This window comes from Aquarana catesbeiana, linkage group LG05 (assembly GCF_042186555.1).
Source record: "Aquarana catesbeiana isolate 2022-GZ linkage group LG05, ASM4218655v1, whole genome shotgun sequence".
NCBI classification, from domain to species: Eukaryota; Metazoa; Chordata; class Amphibia; order Anura; family Ranidae; genus Aquarana; species Aquarana catesbeiana.
The window spans coordinates 20,843,758-20,862,850 of NC_133328.1; the positions used below are offsets into that span (position 1 = coordinate 20,843,758).

Consider the following 19,093-nt stretch of genomic DNA (forward strand, 5'->3'; position numbering starts at 1 on the left):
ACTAAGTACATGGATTACTGGAACCATGTCCTGTGGTCTGATGAGACCAAGATAAACTTATTTGGTTCAGATGGTGTCAGGCGTGTGCGGCGGCAACCAGGTGAGGAGTACAAAGACAAGTGTGTCTTGTCTACAGTCAAGCATGGTGGTGGGAGTGTCATGGTCTGGGGCTGCATGAGTGCTGCCGGCACTGGAGAGCTACAGATCATTGAGGGAACCATGAATGCCAACATGTACTGTGACATACTGAAGCAGAACATGATCCCCTCCCTTCAGAGACTGGGCCACAGGGCAGTACTTACAGCTCAAAAAACGCCATGGTGGGCACGGTGGGCATGAGGCCATAGGCTAACGTGAAGAGGCGTTTTTAAGCTGCAAAAAACGCTCAAAAAAGCGGCTGTAAAAACGTCCATGGGCATGTAGCCTAAGCAGGGGAATTTTGTAGCCATTTCTTGGTAGATGACATTAGAATTAAAAGTCATTATTATTAATAATAATAATACTAATAATATCTGCATTGGTATTATTAATAATGTTGTAGTTTATTTTTAATTTTGCATTAGATTTTTGTAGTCCAAAAGACAGGTTTTATTTTATGCAGGGGAATTTTGTAGCCGTTTCTTGGTAGATGGCATTAGAATTAAAAGTTACTATTAATATTATTATTAATAGTAATAATATCTGCATTGGTAGCCACTTCTTGGTAGATGATATTAGAATTAAAATGTATTATTATTAATAATAATAATAATAATAATAATAATATCTGCATTGGTATTGTTAATAATGTTGTAGTTTATTTTTAATTTTGCATTAGATTTTTGTAGTCCAATAGACAGGTTTTATTTGAAACAGGGGAATTTTGTAGCCATTTCTTGGTAGAAGACATTAGAATTAAAAGTTATTTCTATTAATAATAATAATAATAATAATAATAATAATAATAATAACATCTGCATTGGTATTGTTAATAATGTTGTAGTTTTTTTTTTAATTTGTATTAGACTGTTGTAGTCCTCACCTCTTCACCTCATCCAGTCTCAGAAAGCTTTGCATTCATTCAGAAAATGCACAGCGTTCTCTGAATGGCACCTGAGCCGTGCGACCAACTTCCTGTGCTCACAGTGCTGCAGGCGGGTCGCTCAGCGTGGAACCTGGGAAGCTATTGGACCTCACTGGTGTAGGGGGGTCTACTTCAGTGATTTCCAGCTTCCAGGGGCATCAGCCAGGTATGGTATATACTGTACATGGTTACATTGGTCCGAGCTATAACATACTGATGCCTGGAATTAATCTTCAACATTATTGTACAGAAGCAAATAAAATGCCAGAAAAGCCCTGAAAAGGGAATAATGACCCCAAATCATTTCAATTACAGTTTAAATGCAACTCCCGTCTTCTCTTCCAGATCTGGTGTCGATGTATCACAACGATTTACAATTACTTTGTGGTGACCAACTTCTTCTGGATGTTTGTGGAAGGTTGTTACCTCCATACTGCCATAGTGATGACCTACTCCACCGACAAGCTACGCAAATGGGTCTTCCTCTTCATAGGATGGTGTAAGCCTCTTCCATACATTTTTACATTGTTTGTAGGGATTGTCTCAAAAACATGAGTGGGGGGGGGGGTGTAAACCCTTACATATACTCAGGTGACTACCCTCACATGATACACAGAGATGAAACAAATCCTCCTACATCAGTTGTTCTTGTTTATCTGCAACCCTCTCTTCTTTTCAGCCTTCTAAAACACACAGATCAAAGGCTTTTTCTCAGCTCCAGCAGGCAGGGGGCGAGGATCTTATGTTGCACGCTGAGCAGATTAGAGCAGGGAGCTGAGTGTAATCTGAGACCTGAGTGGAGGGTATGGACATGCCCCTCTCTACACAATCTCTTAGGGGAACATGAGCACCTGAGGCTGTCAATCATCTGCTGTGTGCTGGAGGGGGGCGGCCCATCTCCCGAGATGCTGTGGTGTTGGGATAAACTTTGCAGATAGTAGGTAGAACAGATAGGAACCACATTAGGCGCTTCGGTTTGAGGCAAGTACGCACTATAGATATACTCTATATTGTCAAAAGTATTGGGACACCTGCCTTTAAACGCACATGAACTTTAATGGCATCCCACTCTTATGCCCCGTACACACGGTCGGATTTTCCGATGAAAAATGTCCGATCGGAGCGTGTTGTCGGAAATTCCGACCGTGTGTAGGCTCCATCGGACATTTTCCATCGGATTTTCCGACACACAAAGTTTGAGAGCAGGATATAAAATTTTCCGACAACAAAATCCGTTGTCGGAATTTCCGAGCGTGTGTACACAAATCCGACGGACAAAGTGCCACGCATGCTCAGAATAAATAAAGAGATGAAAGCTATTGGCCACTGCCCCGTTTATAGTCCCGACGTACGTGTTTTACGTCACCGCGTTCAGAACGATCGGATTTTCCGACAACTTTGTGTGACCGTGTGTATGCAAGACAAGTTTGAGCCAACATCCGTCAGAAAAAATCCTAGGATTTTGTTGTCGGAATGTCCGATCAATGTCCGATCGTGTGTACGGGGCATTAGTCTGTAGGGTTCAATATTGAGTTGGCTCCGCCCTTTACAGCTATAACAGCTTCAACTCTTCTGGGAAGGCCGTCCACAAGGTTTAGGAGTGTGTCTATGGGAATGTTTGACCATTCTTCCAGAAGAGCATTTGTGAGGTCAGGCACTGATGTTGGACGAGAAGGCCTGGCTCGCAGTCTCCGCTCTAATTCATCCCAAAGGTATCTATGGCTCGATTTGGGATTTGGGGGGAGGATTAGTGCTGGGAAGGGGATCTGTTCTAGAAGGATGGATTTGGGGGGAGGATTTGTGCTGGGAGGGGGTTTGTTCTAGACAGAGGGATTTGGGGGGGGGGGGGGGTTGTTCTGGGAGGGCGATGCATGCTAGAAGGAAAGATTTGTGCTGGGAGGGGGAATTTGTGTGTGTGTGGTGAGGGCGTGGGTAAAGTACGACACAGATTTTCCATACATATATATATCATTCTCACCTAGCAGTAAAAAGGGTCACTGGTTAGAATCCCAACCACAACACGACCTGCCTGGATTTTGCATGTTCTCCCTGTGCCTGCGTGGGTTTCCTCCGGGTACTCCGGTTTCCTCCCACACTCCAAAGACATGCTGGTAGGTTAATTGGCTTCTGTCTAAATTGGCCCTAGTATGTATGATTGTGAGTTAGGGACCTTAGATTGTAAGCTCCTTGAGGGTAGGGACTGATGTGAATGTACAATGTATATGTAAATCGATGCCTTAATAATATATATATATATATATATAGATAGATCTATATATATATAGATATATCTAGATATAGATATATCTATATCTAGATATATCTATATATATATAGATATATCTATATATATATATATATATATATATATATATAGATCCATGATCTCCTGGCAGACTATGAGCTGAAATACTGTTTTGTTGATAAATATAAAGGAACTGCTTTTGTTGATATATCTATATATATATAGCTATATATATATCTATATATATATCTATATATATAGATATATATATACTGGTGAAAGGGGCTCAGGGATTGATAACAGTCCATGATTTGGGGGGTGCAATACTTACCACGCTATGCCACTGGCCGAACATAATGCTCCTTTTCCAGGGCTTGATTTAATAGAAAGTTAAAAAAATGTGCCCCCCGCTAGTCCAAGATATAAAGAATAATAATACTAATTTTTGTCTAGTGGGAATCTAATCTAATAGAGAAGAATACTTTACTCTGTGGCCCTGGCTGTGACGGCTGACACTCCGAAGACTGACGAAAGACAAAGACCAAAGTCCACCAAGTCTTCACCCCTTCAAAGCTGTCAAAGCAGGGTCCTGCCGACTTTGGGGTTGACAGCTTTGAAGGGGTGAAGACTTGGTGGACTTTGGTCTTTGTCTTTCGTCAGTCTTCGGAGTGTCAGCCGTCACAGGGCCACAGAGTAAAGTATTCTTCTCTATTAGATTAGATTCCCACTAGACAAAATGAGTATTATATTCTTTATATATTGGACTGGTGGGGGGCACTTTTTTTTTTTTTTTTTTTTTTTGGGGGGCAAAGCCCAGTTTTTAGCTTAAAGATGATTTTTAAAGTACAGGAAATGTACAGAAAAAAAATAAAAATGTTTGAATTATAATTAATAAATGATAAAACCAAACACAAAATACATTTACAGGTCTGACTGAAGATTTAGATATCATTCCCCTTTAACCACATTATTTAGGAAAGCAATTTTAATCCTATTCATTTACTTTTTAATATCCCAAAATGAATGCCGTCCAAATGGCTTCTCTATAATTGAACTCGACCGGCACCTCCAAGAATGAGCGCATTTCAAAAATACATTAAGCACTTTCCTATCATTTTTCATTCTCTGAAATTATTTTATTGGCCCGCTGAATGCAGTGATTATGGATTCTGCAGAAATGAGGACGAACCAATTTAATTTTTTCTTTATTTGTTACAAATACCATTTTAAACCAGCGGAGCGGGGAATTTTCTCAGGTACTTAAAGAAGGGGGTCTTCCTGGAATACTAAACCCACAACAGTAAAAATCAGTCTGTATATGCAGTAAAAGCATGCTTGTTATACTCACTGTGGAACCTAAGGTGCTAATCCTCAGCATTATGTAAAAAGGCTGATTGATCCTGTCTTCCCTTTTTTTACTGTCCCCAATCCATCTCCCAATAGAACACAGCCTTTGGGGGCACTCTGCACATGCTCAGTTTGTTGTTTATTGCTAGAGAGCTTGTTTTGGGGAGGGTGCATGTGATCAGCACAGGGGCCAATCACTACTGTCTAGACAGAGGGTCAGGGGCCATGCAGTCTCATAGGACAGTCAGAGGAGAATGAAAACTCCTCCTACAAACTTTAACCGGTGCTCGCCTGGACGCTGATAGAAGTCACAAGACTGCTATATACAGTTCATCTCATAAAATTAGAATATCATCAGAAAGTTCATTTATTTCAGTAATTCAATTCAAAAAGTGAAACTCATATATTTTATATAGATTCATTACACACAGAGTGATATATTTCAAGCATTTCTTTCTTTTAATTTTGATGATTGTGGCTTACAGCTAGTGAAAACCCAAAACTCAAAATCTCAGAAAATTAGAATATTACATAAGACCAATAAAAAAAGGATTTTTAATACAGAAATGTTGGCTTACTGAAAAGTATGTCCATGTACAGTATAGTATGCACTTAATACTTGGTCGGGGCTCCTTTTGCATGAATTGCTGCACCAATGCGACGTGGCATTGAGGTGATCGGCCTGTAGTACTGCTGACGTGTTATGGAAGCCCAGGTTGCTTTGATATCGGCCTTCAGCTCGTCTGCATTGTTGAGTCTGGTGTCTCTCATCTTCCTCCTGACAATATCCCACAGATTCTCTATGGGGTTTAGGTCAGGTGAGTTTGTTGGCCATTTAAGCACAGTGATACCATGATCATGTGACCAGGTATTGGTACTTTTGGCAGTGTGGGCAGGTACCAAGTCCTGCTGGAAAATGAAATCAGCATCTCCATAAAGCTGGTCAGCAGAGGGAAGCATGAAGTGTTCTAGAATTTCCTGGTAGAGGGCTGTGCTGACTTTGGACTTGTCAAAACACAGTGGACCAACACCAGCAGATGACATGTCTCCCCCAAATCATCACTGACTGTGGAAAATGTTGCATTTCATTTGGAAATTAAGGTCCCAGAGGAGGAGTGGAGAGGCACAGAATCCAAGTTGCATGAGGTCCAGTGTGAAGTTTCCACAGTCAGTGATGATTTGGGGAGCCGTGTCATCTGCGGGTGTTGGTCCACTGTGTTTTATCAAGTCCAAAGTCAGTGCAGCCCTCTACCAGGAAGTTCTAGAGCACTTCATGCTTCCGTCTGCTGACCAGTTGACTGCTGAGAAGCATAGGCTCATATATGACCAACTAATAACCAATACCTTGCCCCCCCAAAAAGATATGGAAGCTGATTAAGTTGGAAATAGGGCAGGGCCACAGCTTTATTGAACTTTTCAAAAGTACAACTTTCCAAATGTACCAAACAACAATGCCAGCCACAGTATACCATGAGCACCCATAAAACATCAGCTCACATAGTCTAATGCCCCGTACACACGATCGGACTTTCTGACAACAAAACCATGGAATTTTGTTCGAAGGTTGTTGGCTCCAACTTGTCTTGCATACACACGGTCACACAAATGTTGGTCAACAATTACGAACGCGGTGACGTACACGACGTGCGGCGAGCCGATAAAAAGAAAAGTTCAATAGTCATGTGATATCCCCATTACAAACGCTAGTTTTACAAGACCGAGCGCTTCCGGGTCATACTTGATTCCGAGCATGCGTGGACTTTTGTGCGTCGGATTTGTGTACACACGATCGGAAAGTCCGACAACTAAAATTTGTTGGCGGAAAATTTGAGAACCTGCTAGCCAACATTTGTTGGTGGACATTCCGACAACAAATGTTCGATGGAGCATACACACGGTCGGACTTTCCGCCAACAAGCTCACATCCAACATTTCCCGTCGGAAAGTCAGATCGTGTGTACGGGGCATAAGAGGCCTGTCCTTACCATCAGTGCCAGACAGGCATTAGACTGACCCCAGAATTTAACTTGAGGGCATAGCCCATAAAGCAACATCAATTGCTGGCAAGGTCAAAACCGCCAATAAAGCTGTGACGAAACATCACAACGGGCGGGAGGGTGGGCAACTCTTGTGACAGCTGAATCTCCTCAGAGCAGTTGGAGGTGCCTCAGCGTAGCCTTTTCCTAGAGTTCGGGCTCCACCCAGTCACCTCAGGGCTTTGTAGCCAATCCTAAGGGAGCTACTTAACTTCCCTTTAAGGTTCATTCCCACAGTGATGTCATACTTCCAGTAGTCAAGGGTGCCTTTCCCTAAAATAGGTTCAAGGGGGCCTTCATTATGGAGATGCTGATTTAAATTTCCAGCAGGACTTGGCACCTGCCCACACTGCCAAAAGTACCGATACCTGGTGTAATGATCATGGTACCACTGTGCATGATTGGCCAGAAAACTCCCCTGCCTTAAACCCCATAGAGAATCTGTGGGGTATTGTCAAGAGGAATATGAGGGACACCAGACCCAACCTGGGCTTCCATAACACCTCAGCAGTGCCACAGGTTGATCACCTCCATGCCACATCGCTTTGATGTAGTAATTCATGCAAAAGAAGCCCCAACCAAGTATTGAGGGCATACTATACTGTAGATGGACATATTTTTCAGTAAGCCAACATTTCTCTATTAAAAATCTTTATTTTTTTATTGGTCTTATGTATTATTCAAATTTTCTAAGATACTGAATTGTGGGTTTTCACTCGCTGTAAGCCATAATCATCAAAATTAAAAGAAAGAAATGTTTGAAATATATCACTCTGTAACACATCTATATAAAATATACGAGTTTCACTTTTAAATTGAATTACTGAAATAAATTAACTTTTTGATGATATTCTAGTTTTCTGAGATACACCTGTACTGCTGATGAGAAAAGGTACTTAGCGGTTTGTATTTACTAAAATAATTGCATTTCCATGTTCTGTGTACTGTGGGAGATCAGATATAGTGAATGCAGAATCCTGGGTTTAATAAAAAAAATTCAGCGCATGCCATACAGTTATTAATAGTGAAATGGCAGATGCCGCCATTAAAACATAAATCCCAATCCAAAATATCACCAGCATATCATATTAAAAAAAAAAAAAAAAAAAAAAAAAACAGGATACTTTATTGGCACCAAATAAATGAAAAAGAAAATTGGGACTTTAAATGAGGCTCTCGACATTGTGGGGGTACATTAGTAGAATGTACTGTGCAACGTTACACCAAAGCAAAATTGACGTCCTTTTTTTCCCACAAATAGAGCTTTCTTTTGTTGGTATTTGATCATCTCTGCAGTTTTTATTTTTTGCGCTATAAACAAAAAAAAAAAAGCGACATTTGGAAAAAAAAGCAATATTTTTTACTTTTTGCTATAATAAATATCCCCCAAAAATATATAAAAAAACAAATTTTTTCTTCAGTTTAGGCCGATACGTATTCTTCTACATATTTTTGGTAAAAAAAAATCGCAATAAGCGTGTATTGATTGGTTTGCGCAAACGTTATAGGGTCTACAAAATAGGGGATAGTTTTATGTCATTTTTATTATTATTAATTTTTTATTAGTAATGGCGGCGATCGGCAATTTTTATCATGACTGTGACATTATGGCAGACACATCGGACACTTTTGACACTATTTTGGGACCATTGTCATTTATACAGCGATCAAAATTTGCTATAAAAATTTGCTATAAAAATGCACCGATTACTGTGTAAATGACACTGGCAGGGAAGGGGTTAAACACTAGGGGGCCGATTAAGGGCTTAAGTGTGTCCTAGGGAGTGATTCTAACTGTGGGGGGGTGGGCTTCAACTCACATGACAGCGATCACTGCTCCCGATGACAGGGAGCAGTAGATCCCTGTCATGTCACAAGGCAGAACGGGGAAATGCCTTGTTTACATTTACGGGCATCTCCCCGTTCTGTGGCTCCATGACACGATTGCAGGACACCGGTGGAAATCGAGTCTGTGGGCACGGTCACACTGTCCGCGGCAGGAGTGCTCCCGTTAGCCCCGCCAATTAAAGGGGACGTACAGGTATTCCAATTTGCCCACCGCTGCCATTGTGCCGACGTATATCGGCGTGCAGCGGTCGGCAAGTGGTTAATAACATGGAAGATATATAAAATATTATATATATATATATATATATATATATATATATATATATATATATATATATATATATATATAAAATATATATCAATGGTACAGAACAAGTAAAAAATATTTGGATCATAAAAACACACATACAAATACACATATAACATGGACATCAAGGATACATGATATATTTCAACTTGGCAGCACATGATAATGTGGAAAAGATTGATGAGTAATTCCTATGAATTCATATATATACATGCCATTGGGACGGCACATTGCTGGGCTTCAGTCACTTTCGGGCTCTACCTTCTATACATTACTTTAAACCTTTAGTTTTCTTTTAAGAGCGCCACTCTGATACCGTTTGTCCGCCATTATATCACTGTCTAATGCAGACAGGTTTTCTCTTTCTTTTTTTCTGCACAAAATGCATGCACAGTGTTTTCCATGTATTCCAATGGCTCTAGTTCACACCATGCAGTCAGTTTCCGGTGCAGAAACTGACTGGAAACTGACTGCATGGTGTGAACTAGAGCCATTGGAATACATGGAAAACACTGTGCATGCGTTTTGTGCAGAAAAAAGCACACAGAACTGTGTCTGGTGTGAACTAGCACTTAAAGACATTTAAATGCACATCAATGCAGCCTTGCACAGCGTCCATCTGCATGCTTGTCCAGTGTCATTTGCAGTCTTGCAGCCTCCATCTTCAGCCTTGTCCGTGCCATTTGCAGCCTTGCCCAGGCTGCAGTTAAACTGCAGTGACTTGTCAGTGTCACTGCAGTTTAAATATGGCACCGCCGAGATACACAGGACTGGCTCTGTGTATCTCGGCTCCTGTCGGCTTTTCTCGGCTCCTCTCGCAGTCCCGCCCTATGATGGACATAACACAGGTCCAATGGCGGGACAGGGCGTGACTCTGAGCAGAGCCGAGCGCCGCCGCCGGAGCTAGCCGAGTGTACTTGGCTAGCTCCGCTCACAGTCACGCCCAGTCCCTGTGTTATGTCCATCATAGGGCAGGACTAGGCGTGACTGTGAGCGGAACTAGCCGAGTATAGCCGAAGTACACTCGGCTGGGGCCCGCGGGGCCCCCTATTGGGCGGGGCCCATGGGCTTGAGCCCACTCAAGCCCTATGGTAAGTCCGGCCCTGGTCATAGTATGTTATGTCCCGAGCAAACAGAGCCCCAGATATGGTACATAGCCACCCAGGGCTTTGAACCTCCCACATGAACGGCAGGGGAACACTGCCAACTCAGTCAAAAAGCCTCCATCCCTATTGAATATGAAAGACAATGGGGTTGGTTTACTAAAACTGGAGCATGCAAAAGCTGGTGCAGCTGTGCATAGAAACCAATCAGCTTCCAGGTTTAGTTTTTTTTAAAGCTTAATTGAACAAGCTGAAGTTAGAAGCTGATTGGCTTCCACAGCTGCACCAGATTTTGCACTCTCCAGATTCTTAACAGACCTCTGATATCACCCCCTTGAGACAGAGAAAGAGAGCGAGGATAGAGATTCCCCAGTCCCTTTCTCTGCAGCCTCAGCTGCACTGAGAATGAATGGAGAGAAGACAGCGGCTCCTCCATTCATAAACTGAGACATCCTAATCACAGGAGATTACATTGTTTCAGTTAATGAATGGACAGAGTCAGCTGACTCTATCCATTCACACAGCAGAGAGGGACAGCACAATGGAGGGGGACAGAGGAAGAGAGAGGGACAGAGGAACGGAGGGGGACAGGGGAACGGAGGGGGCATGGAGGATGAGGTGACAGTCAGCGGTGATCGCGTGTGGGGGAGTTACAAGCACCGATCACCGCTGTATGTCACTAAAGCAGCTGAAAGCCGCGGGGGGAGAAGCTTTTAACTCCCCCATGCGCCGATCACCGCTGACTGTACGGGTATCGGCGGAAGCATCGGGAGCATTTGCCTGAGTGCAAGTACTTGGGCAAATGCTCAGTATCGGTACTGATACTAGTATCGGTATCGGGACAACCCTAGTCGTAACTCCGCCGGACCCAGAAATCTGCTCGTCTGTATGCTAGTCCAAAAACTGACGCTAGGGCAGCTTTTGGCAAAAGGCTATCAACTTCCTTATTTTAGTCCGGTGTACGTCATCACGTACGAATCCGTCTGACTTTGGTGTGATCGTGTGTAGGCAAGTCCGTTCGTTAGAAAGTCAGTCAAAAGTCTGTTAAAAAGTCCAGTCGAAAAGTCCGCCCGTGTGTACGCGGCTTTAGTGGCTATAAAACATAATTTTTTTGGTTGAACATGGTGTGCTGGTGACATCTTATGCCCTGTACACAGGACCGGTTTTGCCATCGGAATAAACTCCGAAGGTTTCTCCAACAGAAGCCCGCTCAAGCGGTCTTGCCTACACACGGTCACACCAAAGTCCAACCATCCAGAACGCGGTGACGTACAACAAGTACGATAGGACTAGAAAAAGGAAGTTCAATAGCCAGTAGCCAAGAGCTTCCGTCTCATACTTGCTTCAGAGCATGCGTCTTTTTTGGTCCGTCGGAACAGAATATAGACAAGCGTTTTTCCCGATAGGAATTGGTTCCGTCGGAAATATTTAGAACATGTTCCATTTCTAGGTCCGTCAGAATTTTCGAAAAGAAAAGTCCAATGAGGCATACACATGATCGGAATGTACGATGAAAAGCTTCCGTCTGACTTTTTCTGTCGGACATTCCGCTCGTGTGTACGTGGCATTAGATTGTTCCTGGATTATCTGACTCCACGCCTAAAATACATTATATAGCCATAGGTTTGAGGACACCTAACCAAACCACCACACGCTTGGTGGACAACCTATTCCAAAATACAACAAGTTCCCTCCGCTCCACTCACTCAAACCTTCTTCATACACCCAGAACTAGACTCAGGACAATGGGAGACAGGGCCTTTTGTGCAGCTGCCCCGCGCCTGTGGAATGTACTACCTGATACCTTGAGGGCTCCTCAATCTACTGACTGTATTAAAAAAGGTCTTAAGACATTTCTTTTTAGCAAAGCCTTTTTTCCATTATAGATGTTTGTTTCATTGTACCTGTAGCACTTTGAGATCTTTTGATGAAGAGCGCACTATAAATAAAATGTATTATTATTATTAAAATCTTGGCATCTATTATATTATCCGAACAAAGGCACATACTGTATGAGCCCACCAATGTTGGAGATGCATGTATCAGAAGTGCGGAGAAATGTATTGTTGAACAAACCCACGCTGATTCAGTAAGTAGAGGTGACTAAAACAGAAATCGAAGGCTGAGAATAATGAGGATTACAGAAATGATCGATCTGACCTCAGGTGTGCAACACAAAAGATACTCAATTCTCGGGCCCTTGAAGGATTTGTTGAAGGGCAATTTGAGGTCTACAGTATTAGGTAGGAGAGAAGACTTGTTCAGGCAAAGCACAAATCCATAAAAGATAAAAGCCTTGTGGAAACTATAATGCCCCGTACACACGGTCGGATTTTCCGATGGAAAATGTGTGATAGGACCTTGTTGTTGGAAATTCCGACCGTGTGTAGGCTCCATCACACATTTTCCATCGGATTTTCCGACAGAAAGTTTGAGAGCAGGATATAAAATTTTCCGACAACAAAATCCGTTGTCGGAAATTCCGATCGTGTGTACACAAATCCGATGGACAAAGTGCCACGCATGCTCAGAATAAATAAAGATATGAAAGCTATTGGCTACTGCCCCGTTTATAGTCCCGACGTACGTGTTTTACGTCACCGCGTTCAGAATGATCGGATTTTCCAACAACTTCGTGTGACCGTGTGTATGCAAGACAAGTTTGAGCCAACATCCGTCGGAAAAAATCCTAGGATTTTGTTGTCGGAATGTCCGAACAAAGTCCGACTGTGTGTACAGGGCATAAGAGTGTCCATGCCATATGTCACCTATTCAATTAGGGCAGGGGTCTCCAAACTCTCTCAAGAAAGGGCCAGTTTACGGTCCTTCAGACTAGGAGGGCCGAACTGTGACCAGTGGGAGTAAGCAATGCCCAATCTTTGGTATTAGGGGGAGAAATAGTTGGTGTCACTGGGTGGAATAGTGCCCCATTTTTGTTGTCAGTGGAAGGAATTATGCCTCATCGTTGGTGTCAGTGGCAGGAATTATGAGCCATTGTTGGTGTCAGTGGCAGGAATTATGAGCCATTGTTGGTGTCAGTGGCAGGAATTATGCCCCATTGTTGGTGTCAGTGGCAGGAATTATGCCCCATTGTTGGTGTCAGTGGCAGGAATTATGAGCCATTGTTGGTGTCAGTGGCAGGAATTATGCCCCATTGTTGGTGTCAGTGGCAGGAATTATGAGCCATTGTTGGTGTCAGTGGCAGGAATTATGCCCCATTGTTGGTGTCAGTGGCAGGAATTATGCCTCAAGGGCCGGATAAAGGCAAGCAAAGGGCCGCAGTTTGGAGACCACTGAATTAGGGCTTCACGATGACATCATTGCCACATGCTACACTGACCAAAAGTTGGTGGAAATCGAATCATGAAACTTATGTGAACTTGTTGCACATCCCATTGCAAAATCTTGGCCAGTAATGTAGAGTAGGCCCCACTTTGAGGCTAAATCAGCCTTCACCTTTCTGTGAAGACCCTTTGAGGTCTATTAGGTAGAAGAGAGAAAACCTGTTCTTGCACAAATATATACAAGTGGAAAGTATGAGTGCCCGTGCCATATGCCACATATTTCTATTAAGACATCACAGTGATACCAATGCCACATGCTATACAGTTTTGACGCTGGTCTCCCTTCCCCCGCACTGGGTAATCCCCACCAAGTGGGACATCGGAGTCCAGGAAGCATGGCGGGGGGAGGGTTACTCCTGGGGTCATTAAAAACAGGAAGTGAGGGGAAATCCCCTCATAATGAGGGGAAGTCCAATCTTAGACAGTTGTCACCAGACCATCTGTCCCTTTTGAATAATTTCCTCTCCCCCTTCATGGGCTTCAAATGCTTGCAGCAGATCAGAGCAGGCTTCCATTCTTTTAGCCTTCATATCTGGTGTCAACTACTGAGGTACTTACTTTGCACACATTTTCCAATACCCTATGGGGTTGATTTACTAAAGGAAAATAGACTGTGCACTTTGCAAAGTGCAGATGTACTCTACGAGAGCAGTTGCTCCAGGGTTTAGTAAATGAGGAAAAGCTCTGCTGAATTCTATCATCCAATCATATGCAAGCAAAAAGGCTGTTTTTTAAATTTTCCTTGCACGTGATTGGGTATTCTTTGCAAAGTGAAGCTTTACCTCATTTACTAAGATCTGGAGCAACTGCACTTGCAGAGTGCAATTGCACTTTGCAAAGTGCACAGTCTATTTGCCTTTAGTAAATCAACCCCCTACAGTATGTCTTCCACCATCTTCTGTATAGCATTGTGACCACTGTTCAGTTAGGCAGCAAGCTCATGGATTGTGACTCGTTTCTCCATGTGAATCAATTTGTCCCCTCGTGTCAGTGGTGACAGTTAATGGTCTTCCACTACGTGGTTTGTCTTCGTTCCTGGTTTCCCGTCTTTAAGCTTCTTAAACCATCTGCGAACATTGCAGCTATCAATGGTGTCATCTCCATAAACATTCTGTAGCCTTCTGTGGATGTCGGACTGCCTGCACCCCTCCTTCATCAAGAACTCAATGATGGCACGTTGCTTCTGCTTTTAAACCATTATTTACCTGCAATGAAAAAGAAGAAGAAGAGTTACTATAGAGAAGTGGTCTCCACACTCGTGGACTGGATGTGGCCCTTCGCTTGACTTTATCCGGCCCTTGAGGCACCATTCCATCCACTGACGCCAATGATGGGTCACTAGTCCTTCCACTGATACCAATGATGGAGCACAATTCCTCCCATGGACACCAACAATGGGGCACTATTCCTCCCATTGACACCAACAATGGGGCACTATTCCTCCCACTGATATCAATGATGGGGCACTATTGCTCCCACTGACACCAGTGATGGGGGCACTATTCCTTCCACTGACGCCAACGATGGGGCACTATTCCTCCCACTAAGATCAATGGTGGCGCACTATTCCTTCCACTGACACCAGTGATGGGGGCACTATTCCTTCCACTGACAGCAACGATGGGGCACTATTACTCCAACTGATATCAATGATGGGGCACTATTCCTTCCACTGACACCAATGATGTGGCAATAGTCTTCCCACTAAGATCAATGATAGGGCACTATTCCTTCCACTGATATCAATGATGGGGCACTATTCCTCCCACTGACACCAGTGATGGGGCACTGTTCCTCCTGCTGACACCAGTGTTGGGGGCACCAGTCCAACAGACTCCAACAACGGAGCACCATTCCTTTCCATTCCATTCCACTATTTATCCCACTAAAACTAATGATGGGGCATTGTTTACTCCCACTGACACCAGCGTGTTTTCTAATCCCGCTGGCCGCAGTCTGCCCCTCCCCCCCTAAAGTCTGAATGATAGTTAACTGGCCCACTGCTTAGAAAGTTTGGAGACCCCTGCTATAGAGGAAGAGTCAAGCCTCGTACACGCAATCGGACTTTCCAATGGGAAATGTGTGATGACAGGCTGTTGGCGGTAAATCCGACCATGTGTGTACGCTCCATCAGACAACTGTTGTCAAATTTTCTGCTGACAAATGTTGGATCGCAGGTTTTAAAATCTTCCGTGGACAAATGTCTGTTGTCGGATTTTCCGAGCGTATGTACACAAGTCCGTCGGGCGAAAGTCCAAACGCACATCCTCGAACGCAAGGAGGAGCCGGAAGCGGTCGGTCTTGTAAACTGGCGCTCGTAATGGAGAATGAACATTCGTGACGCGGCAAATTATGAAATCTGGAAATGCAGCGCGCAATTCTCTTCTTCTTTAATGGGATAATAATGAAGCTGCTTTGCTGGTGATACTGATGGAGTTATTGCAAACTAATTTTCAAAGGCTTTTTTTTTTCTAGTGATATCAAGAATAATATTGTTATGTTTTTTTTTTTTTTTGTTTTTTTTTGTTTTTATTTGGGCAAGTTACCACAACACCATTATCCCATAGTTTTTAAAGGATAGAACTATGATTTTCAAAACTAAGATTTTCAAAAATACAACTATGTTGGTGTCTCTTGTTAATTTTACATTGTATTTTTTTAAATGTAACTGCCGACTCCCCAACTCTTATTTGAAGTAAAAAAATAGTGGAGAATAATACTTGGCTATGTGTTTTACTAACACATCCCCAAGTATTATTCTCCACAATTTTTTTATTGTGCATTAAAAAAAGAAAACAAATAAAATTAGACATGCTATCTGCCAATAGAACTTAACCAAAAAGTGCATTCTATGCATCCACAAATATAGAAAATATACCAAATTAAATCATTAATCAACCAAAATAGCTGGATGACGAACGGCCATTCAGAAACGAACTGTAAAGCGCGAAATGAAAAGTGCGAACTGAAAAGCACGAATCAACACTCACCAAACTTCTATTAACACGAAATTAGCAGAAGGAGCCCAAAGGGTGGCGCTAAAGAGCTGAAAAACAACGTAGTGCGTCACTACGTTCGTAATTGTTGGCCAACAATTGTGTGGCCCTGTGTATGCAAGACAAGTTTGGGCCAACGCCCTTCGGACAAAATTCCACGGTTTTGTTGGCGAACAATCCGATCGTGTGTACGAGGCTTCACTCTACCAATATATGAAATTTAAATGACGTATGTAAGTTTATGAAAAAGTAATGCCCACTACTTTTGGTACAGGCAAAATAAAAAGTGTGCCTTTATCTGCTCTTTAAAAACAGAGCTGTGTGGTTTTTTTTTTCTTTCAAAAATCAGATATAGCCAAGAATGGAATAGAAACAAAGCGATAAACTCAATCATTTTCCATTGCCATCCTCTCCCCGTCATCGGTGAATCCATGGGGAAGCGTTGAAGGCATAATTAAATTTGGCGATATGTTCTATAAAATCCTCTTTCATTATATCAAAGTGAGTTGCGTCCAGATAAACAGCTGCGCATCGAGGCTCGGGATGGATCAGCGTGTTTATGACCGACGGCGTGTTCGGAGCAGTGCCTTGAAATAGGAAGTGCTCGGCGTCTGCGGGGGAGGGGGGGGCGAGTCGGCGCGGTGCAGAATGAAAACGATCTTGGTGATTGTGTTTAATGGAGCCAGAGTGCTAGAGCAACACAGAATTCCTCCATCTGTATAATCCGCTCGATAAAATGCACAATAATGAGCGTGACTGGATGATCGCCATATGGAGCGGCGGAGGCTCTCCTAAAAAAAATGTACGGCTTCTAATCATTCAACAGCTTCCAGCTGGGAAAACATCGGAGGAAAAAAGAGCGGCGCAATGAAAGCAGATGTGAAGGGCTGAAACGTACCTTTTGCGATATGGTTTGTTGCAGTGTTGCATACGTTAGTGCGCGTTAGCAATTCGTTTTGTTCCAAATTTCCTTTTTTATCGAAAATTCGGCCTATTCGTTAATTTCGGGAAACGTCCCAATTAACGAAAAAAACGTTTAACTAATTTTTCCCAATACAAATTCTCAAAAAGAACGTTGCATTAGGGTGAAAAACCTTCTGTACTGCAGCTGCCCCCTAAAGCCCCCCCACCCTTTTCCTTATCTGAACCTAGAGCTGCACGATTTCTGGCCAAAATGCGAATCACGATTTTTTTTGCTTAGAATAAAGATCACGATTCTCGCGACGTAAAATCCTTCACATTATACAAAAAAAAATTGGGCTAACTTCACTGGTTAGTTTTTTTTTTTTTAATTCATTAAAGAATTTTTTTCCAAAAAAATTGCATTTGAAAGACCGCTGTTCAAATACAGTGTGACATAAAATATTGCAACAACCGCCATTTTATTCTCTAGGGTCTCGACTAAAAAATATATATAATGTTTGGGGGTTATAAGTAATTTTCTATTAAAAAAAAAATGATTTTAACTTGAAACCAACAAATGTCAGAAAAAGGTTTAGTGTTTAAGTGGTTAAACTTTCCTCATTTACACACGAAGTCTATTCCATTGACAAATTGTTACAATGTTTATACTTAAGTTCCACTGCTAAATAATGTTGTGATTCTTGACAGACTGCCTGTTTTTTTTTTCTTCCTTTCTTTTGACGGCTGTCGGCTTTAGCAGAGTAGAGAGAATTCTCTGCATAGAAATAATTGAGAAATACTTTATCGGGATCTCAACGGGGAAAAAATCGCGATAACGATTCTTAACGATTAATGGTGCAGCTCTAGAAGGAGGTGATGGATGGTTGGTTGGTTGGATGAATGGATGAATATAACCCTTCAGGTTATGGCTGTGACTTCAGAAGAGCAGAGAGAATTCTTTGCATATTAAGAATCGTGAAACACTTTTGTCAAGATCTCAACAGGAAAAAATTGCGATAAGGATTCTTGATGATTAATCGTGCAGCTCTACCAGTGACGAGCACGAGCCCAGCAGCTCCAGCCTCTGTCTTGGGTCCTCATTGGCTCCCGCTGCTGTCAATCAAATCCAGTGACACGTGAGCCGGGGGGGGCGGAGGGGACGGAGGCTCTTTACCACGTGATCAGCCATGTCCAATCACAGCTGAACACAGCGTAAATAGAAGGAGCTTTTCCTCCGCTCGCACTGACAGATGCGAGTAAGGGAGAGCTGATCGCCATCTCTCCTGACAGGGGGGGTCTGTGCTGATTGATTATCAGTGCAGCCCCCCTCAAGATGCCCACCCAGGACCACCAGGGATACCCACCCAGGACCACCAGGTATGCCCATCAATGCCCAATAGGGATGGCACTCAATGCCCATCAGTGATGCCTTCCAGTGCCTCCTGATCAGTGCCCACCAGTGCCACCTATCAGTGCCCATCAGTGCCACCTATCAGTGCCCATCTGTGCTGCATATCAGTGGCACCTATCAATGCCCATCAGTGTTGCTTATCAGTGCTGCATATAAGTGCCTCATCATCAGTGCCGCCTCATCAGTGCCCATCAGTGCAGCCTCATCAGTACCCATCAGTGCCACCTATCCGTGGCTATCAGTGCTGCCTATCAGTGCCCATCAGTACCCCCTATCAATGCCCATCAGTGTTGCTTATCAGTGCTGCATATAAGTGCCTCGTCATCAGTGCCGCCTCATCAGTGCCAATCAGTACTGCCTCATCAGTGCCTATCAGTGCAGCCTCATCAGTGCATATCAGTGCAGCCTCATCAGTGCCTATCAGTGCAGCCTCATCAGTGCCTATCAGTGCAGCCTCATCAGTGCCCATCAGTGCTGGTCATCAGTGCCA

The 19,093-nt window shown here is 43.1% G+C and overlaps 1 protein-coding gene across 1 annotated transcript in view; it reads left to right on the forward strand.

The window, feature by feature from the left end:
* Positions 1-19,093, forward strand: part of CRHR2 (corticotropin releasing hormone receptor 2) — a 220,118-nt gene that overhangs the window by 163,046 nt on the left and 37,979 nt on the right. The window contains exon 6 of the mRNA XM_073629504.1: positions 1,409-1,562. Within this exon, the coding sequence (XP_073485605.1) occupies positions 1,409-1,562 (154 nt within the window). The remainder of the gene's footprint in view (positions 1-1,408; positions 1,563-19,093) is intronic.